Below are 6,928 nucleotides of genomic sequence, written 5' to 3'. Positions count from 1 at the left end.
TACTGAGTTTCTATGCTCAGCATATATCCTCAGCTATCTGTCATTGACTGTATTTTGCTTAGAATTTAATCTATTTGGTTAGAATTTTTTTCATTTTGTGCATTTTTTGTAGTTGTACACAATTTGAACCATACATAGTTTGAAGTTGTATGTTAGTTCGTAGGTGTCCAAAAGTTGATTCCAGAAAACAGAATTGGCTGGATTTGCTTAGGTTTCATGGCATTTTTTTCGTTCTTGACTTAAAATTTCCTTTTATACAATAAACAATGGGTGTTTGGGACCGTACTAAGCTCCTTATCAAATGAAATTTCATTCCGTCTAATCGAATTTAATTTTCTTTTTTTTTTCATTTCGGCAGCATATCCAAAATTATCTCCAACGCCGTAAAATTTCGTAAACGTTCGTGTTCGATGTTACCACCCCACCCCCCAAAATAAACAGTGTATGCAAAAATTAGAAACCGTTTATCAGTATTTGTAAGGTGCGAGTGAATTATAGTGGTGAACCGGACAGCAAATTGTGTTTTCTTCGGCTAAACCATAAATTGTTTTTTTTTGGCGGAATAAGCTCGCGATATTGCGTTTTTTGCTTTTGTGACCGTGCTTTGAGAGTAGAAAAACGACAACACATTTAGTGTGAATCAACAATGAACACTGGAGGGGCTTATGGTGGCGGAAAGGCTGGAGCATCGTTTGATTTGATTACGTTTGTCCAGCGACCACAAGTTATCCTTCGAGGATGTTGCTGGGTAAGTGTGTCATCATTGATATGACCGATTGCTACAATCCGATTTTCCATCATTGTGTTTGTCAAACGGAAACAGTAGCAGCAGCAACAACAAAACGAATCACCACTGAAGCGAAGAGAGAAAGAGAGAGAGAGAGAGAGAGAGAGAGAGAGAGAGAGAGAGAGAGAGAGAGAGAGAGAGAGAGAGAGAGAGAGAAATCGATAAGGACGAAGAGAAAAAGCGGAATTCGAGCAGTCATTAAAAAATATCGATAATTTGGAAGAGAAGCAACACAAAAAGAATGAACAGAAAGTCTCGTGACACAGTGTGTATGTACCTTTGACACGTAGAAGGAAAGCAAAAAACGAACAAAAAATGAACTGAACATAAAACGGGTTGAGAATGAGAACGGGAAAGGAAAGTACGCATAAAATGCTAACATGGAATACGATGGCGATGTGTGATGAGCGCAAAAGAAGTTCCATTCATCGATTTTTCGGCATGTAATCGGACGAATCGTTTTCATTTTGAGTATGTATGAGACGAAAAAGAAGGTGGATGGTGGGGATGGTGGACGAGCAAACGAGCGAGTAAGCGAGTGAACGTGCGATGTTTGTGTATGTGTGCTAAAAAGTTGGATAAAGGACATGGTTTTTCTTCAATGATGAGCGTATGAGGAGTGTGTTTGCCGAGAGAATACACACAAAAGCCATGTTTCGATTATGGTTACGCTCTCTCAGTTTTGTACAAATGCATTGACCTGTTCTCAAGTATTGGTTCGCCTTCGTTGCTGTTATGAAATCGTGCGCTCTCGATATTATTCTCTCCAATTACACACACACTCACACACACACACTCAATCACCCTCTAGCTCTTTATCTCGCTCTCCCGTACTCCCTTCAAATTTGGCGCTCATCCACACATGCAAATCTGCATCCTTCGATATCACTTTCGATTTGCATTCAAAACTTATCAACACAATTGTGAAAATGCCAATGGAAACAACGATTTCGATTTAAATCTGAAGTATCCTTCCTCTCTATGTGCTCAACATGGTACAATTAAATATCATGCTCATCGCCATCGTTGTCGTCGTCACAATGACAAGTGAATCCTTCAACACTTGTTACATAAATACGACACAAGAAAAAACGTCTCAACGAACGAGCGAACGAGAATGAGCAATTCACTGTTTGGAAAATGTGCTATTTTTGGTCGACTCTTGATTTTGCTGGCTCATGCCCAATTAGGGCTAAGGCAAAAACTCATTTTGTTAACCCGTTTCTCGTAAATGAACAATTTACACCGTCTCTCTTCTTTATTCACACCCGATATATCCTGAGAATTGGCTAAGTTTTAATCACTTTTAATTTGAAACAATAAACGCTTTTATTTACGATGCTGAAGCGGTCGATATGTTTGACTTAACTTCAATGCCGTGGTTGAGCAGCGAAATTTTCTTCGACTGAAACCATAAAATGTCTTGATTAAAAATCGCATTTCTTCATAATGTGTCATGCGAGTCTCACGAGTCAATACCAAAAATGTGGGCAACTGTACGAGTCTTTCATATGAATTTTCGAGTCAATGTTTCATCGAAAAACAAATCGACGAATTATGAATACGCTGTACTTTCTGTGGTAGGACTCGAGAGTCAATTTGTATGGATTTGTGCGACTCAGTACTGACTGGCGATAACAAATAGGCCCCTCGAAGCTCGTGAATTTGTAATGAAAGACGATAAACTGCACTTCCTCAACATGTGAATTATAGATTTACATTTTCGATATCTTATTAATATGTTAATAACCAAAATATCGGAAAATTTCTAATAACTCAAACATAACATATTATTAGATTAATAAGATTCTACGATATTATTAACATATTATCTAATTATTAATAAGATCGCCATTTTATTAAAAAGTTAATAAGATCCATCTTATTATTAATAAGATAATCTTATTAAAATATTAATAAGAAAATCGGATTTTATTAACCAATTTTCAAAAAAAAATGCGAAGGAAAGTTTCATACTAAAAACATATCAAATATCGTCAAACGACGAAATATTGAAGAAAAATGCATCTGACGATATTTGATATGTTTTTAGTATGAAACTTTCCTTCGCATTTTTTTTTTGAAAATTGGTTAATAAAATCCGATTTTCTTATTAATATTTTAATAAGATTATCTTATCAATAATAAGATGGATCTTATTAACTTTTTAATAAAATGGCGATCTCATTAATAATAAGATAATATGTTAATAATATCGTAGAATCTAATTAATCTAATAATATGTTATGTTTGAGTTATTAACGCCCCGTTAATAATATGTTAATAATTAATAACATTAGTATGTTAATGCCTGTAAATCTATAATGTGAATACATTTTGTATGAATTTGACTATGATGATGAAATAAATTTTAGATGAAACCTACATACATGCATATCCGGGCAAAGCCCAAATTTGTGAATATTTTAGATGGTTAAAAATACACACCAGCTCTATCTGTAGCATTCGCGAGTTTTATATATAGAAAATATGGTCCCAAGAGATACAAAAAGAGAGAGAGAGAGAGAGAGAGAGAGAGTGGGATGGATTTCATGTAAAACAGTGACGATGGATTGAATGATCGATGCCACACCTAAAACATACCGTTCAATTATTCTGCTTGTCATTTCGATCGAAAATTGTCGATATATCCGATCATGTCATTGATTTCATCATCGTTTTCCACTGTTGACCGTTCATGCGACAATTCAGTTTAATTTTTGAATGGGACATGTAAGTGACTAACTTGATTACATTGATTGAACTCTTGACAATTTGATTGTGAATGCATACACACACGCTACGAAATACGAAATACACATAATTTTATGGGCACACAATACTTCCATAAACACGTAGTAGATTCAATGAAAAAAGGGCCGAATGAAGCGCAATAATGCTGGCTGGACTGAATTTATTGAATGGATCAGCCGTTATTGCGGTAAATGCGATCGTATCAAATGACTTGCTCGAAACTAATGTCCCCTTCTCTATCTTTCTTTCTTGCTTTCTTTTGAGAATGAAAACCACCTTCGTTTCAAATGAATGTGCCGCAATGTGATAGCTGTGCGAAGCGCTCGCTTGGCCGTGTCTCATTCAACAAGTTTTACCGACAAACAATTTGTGCTTGGCATTCGGTTTATTGTTTTCAATACATAGTTTCTTGTTGTGTTTCTCCGTATTTTTGTCTAGTTGTTCTCGATAATTGTGTTCGGTTGCATATCGTCACAAGGCTGGCGCGTTGACCCAACCACAAAGAAAGATATCTGCTTGTATAACAACAATCCAACCGCATGCAATTATGGCGTAACGATTGGTGTGATTGGCTTCTTAGCATCCATGGGTTTCATTGCTGGCGAATACTTTTTCGAGCAAATGTCCTCCGTTAAAACAAGGAAACACTATGTATTGGGTGACTTAGGATTTTCAGGTATGCATTAACATTGTTCGTCTTTTTCTCTTCATTCAATTATCTTTAGTTCATTTTTCATTCCATTCAGTTTGCTTTCATTTTTCGATAGAAAAATCGCTTCTGTTTGATATTATCACATGGTCTGTTGAACATCGAGTTTATACCATTCTTTCTGTATTTTTCAGTTGTTTGAATCTCTTCTTTTATTCCACTTAATCAATTTCTTAATAATTCAATCGTAATTTCAGCTCAACATGAACAGTCCTTTTTATTTTATTTCAAATGAAACAAACTGGAAACAAAAACATAAGAATACTTGAATCTTATTTGTTCACAAAAAAACTGGTTTCAAACCTATCGTGAATCATGAATAAATTTTTTAATTCGACTTAAATTATCAGTTTTTTCATAAAAATATTTTTAACCAATAAAACACTGAGCGAAATAAGGTTGTCAGGATCACAAACATGAAGTTGTAAACGAGAAAATTTCATACGGGGTTTTGCGAAATGTCCAACCCTGGTTGGAATTCGCTCGTTTACAACTTCTTGTTGGTGATTTTTAAAACCTTATTTCTCTCTTTGAATGCTCGATGTAAAAGTGCATTTCTTGAACTGATCAATTGCAATTTTTTCTCACGGAAAATCAAAGGATTGTGGGCATTTTTATGTCTAATTGGTTTTAAGTATCTATGGGGCGAATGGTCAAATGCAGAAGCCCCACCACAAGGCTACGGTGAGGGCAACGTTAAAGCTACAATCTTTTTCCTCTTCTTATTAATAGGAGCATGGGTAATTATAATGGTTTTTCTTTGATTCATTCATATTTTAAGGGGACATTTTGTTTTCTTGAAATTTTACTTTCATGATGAATTCATCTATTTTCATGAGACCTTTTTTTTAATAAATAACTTTCCATTTGAGACTAGTAGTCTTTGACTACCATTCCAAACTACGACTGCTAGTGTCCTGCTAGTGTCCTGCTAGTGTCAAGTCACATAATACTAAACGCATCTATTCTTAATAGGAAAACAATGAAGAATAAATGGGTGCGTTTAATATTATGCAGCATTTACGTGCATTTACGTTCGACACTAGCAGTCGTTGATTCCTAAAAAAACTAATACTTTTTAGCAACTCCTTTTTTTCAATAAAGAGAAAGAGGGGTCTCTCATCATCCTCATATTTCTTGTTTTAATTTCTAAATTTTTAACCAAGACCAAACTTTAGCCTTAATTAAAAAGATCAGAATTTAAAAGTTATTGGCTACGCTCGATTTCAATCAAAACTTGCTCCAAACTTGGTTATACCTCCATCTAAAACTTTCCATCTATTTTCCAATAAGTTTCTACATAACTTTTAACTCTAAAATTCCCCATTCTCAAAACACGTTGCAATTTCTTTCACCGTCACAGAGTGGATGTGCATATTTTGCCTATAAACGATTCCAGCAAGGAGCTGATGTGGCATTTGCATCAACGTATGATGCATCTGATCCAACTGCCAACCAATATTCGAGCTATCCTATTGGAAATGAGACCGATCAGTACAATGAGCCACCATTTTCGAATGCTGGCCAACAACATCAAAGAGGTATTTGAATTAAATTGACAAAATTTTCAACCGAAAATACATTTTGAATAACTAAAAACAAAATGTCAAATTTTTTTTCTTTCGCATTGAATAATTAATTATAGGCGGCAACGAATATCAAGCTCCCACCTATTAATCACCATCAGCTTAAAAACTTTTTTTTGATAAAACCAACAACCATTTTGAATGGATAAACCATTTAATTTATTAAATCCAACACTTGAGAAAAGTACGCAGCATAAAAAAGATAAGGAGAGCAAACACAAAATTATATCTCAATTGTGCTGGAGAAGAAAAAAAGAAGAAGAAGAAGAAGAATTGGTGGCCAAATGAAACGGGTAAGGAAAAGAAAGAGAAGTTTGAAGCAACGTTATAGTGACAATAGCGTATTTTTAAGAGTGAACAAAATTTAACAAACAAATTATAACTACAGACAACAATTCAGCAATGAAATTGATGAACATACATATAGCGCAAGTCAAAAGAACATCACACACAGAACAAAACAAAACAAAACCAAACAAATTATTTTCAGAATTACTAAAAGCAAATAATTAAAAGCAACAACAAGAACACACACAAAACAAACAAACAAATGAAGGTTTGTGGTAGATTATTTAAGGAATGTATTGATTAAGTAACTTCCACTGTTGTGTCATTGCAGCACAATAATATACAACTCAGAAAAATCAAATGATTTACAGAGCGACAGTTTTTTGTTTCGTTTTTGATACACACTGGGTCAGTTTCATTGAATTGGCGATGATACAGAATTTGGGAAGTTTCAAAATGGAACTGAACACACTCAACAATTTTGATTCTTTTTGTTTTTGGCTTTCCGTTTTCCGTTTTCTCCTGTTGATGTCGCACAATGTTTATTTTTGTTTTGGAGCGTCACATACACACTCTCAAGTCGAGCCCCTCAATTTGTTTGAAGCCCAAACAGTTGAGTCTATCAAAAAGACTTGTAAAAATTTGCGCGCAATTTGATTGCAACAACGGTCATGTGATCATCGAAACCCACACCGATCGACTTTTCGACATCCAAAAAGTGATTCAATGCACTGCAGGATATTATTTTTAATACAAACAATAGACTAAGAGCCAGTGATAGTAGACTATCACCTCATAAAATTC

The 6,928-nt window shown here is 34.7% G+C and overlaps 1 protein-coding gene across 1 annotated transcript; it reads left to right on the top strand.

The window, feature by feature from the left end:
- The first annotated feature begins 310 nt into the window (after window positions 1–310).
- On the top strand, window positions 311–6,502 carry LOC129571186 (synaptogyrin). The gene is made up of 5 exons (XM_055450950.1): window positions 311–748; window positions 3,980–4,217; window positions 4,851–4,990; window positions 5,614–5,791; window positions 5,896–6,502. Exons 1-5 carry the CDS (start codon window positions 647–649, stop codon window positions 5,925–5,927), a joined length of 690 nt encoding a protein of 229 aa, XP_055306925.1. The 5' UTR covers window positions 311–646; the 3' UTR covers window positions 5,928–6,502.
- Window positions 6,503–6,928: the final 426 nt, after the last annotated feature.

Source organism: Sitodiplosis mosellana, unplaced genomic scaffold, assembly GCF_009176505.1.
Source record: "Sitodiplosis mosellana isolate CC-2019 unplaced genomic scaffold, AAFC_SMos_1.0 Smas_scaffold_1548, whole genome shotgun sequence".
Taxonomy (NCBI): Eukaryota; Metazoa; Arthropoda; class Insecta; order Diptera; family Cecidomyiidae; genus Sitodiplosis; species Sitodiplosis mosellana.
The sequence above is the reverse complement of the archived record's forward strand: the minus strand, read 5'-3'. Positions and strand labels throughout refer to the sequence as shown.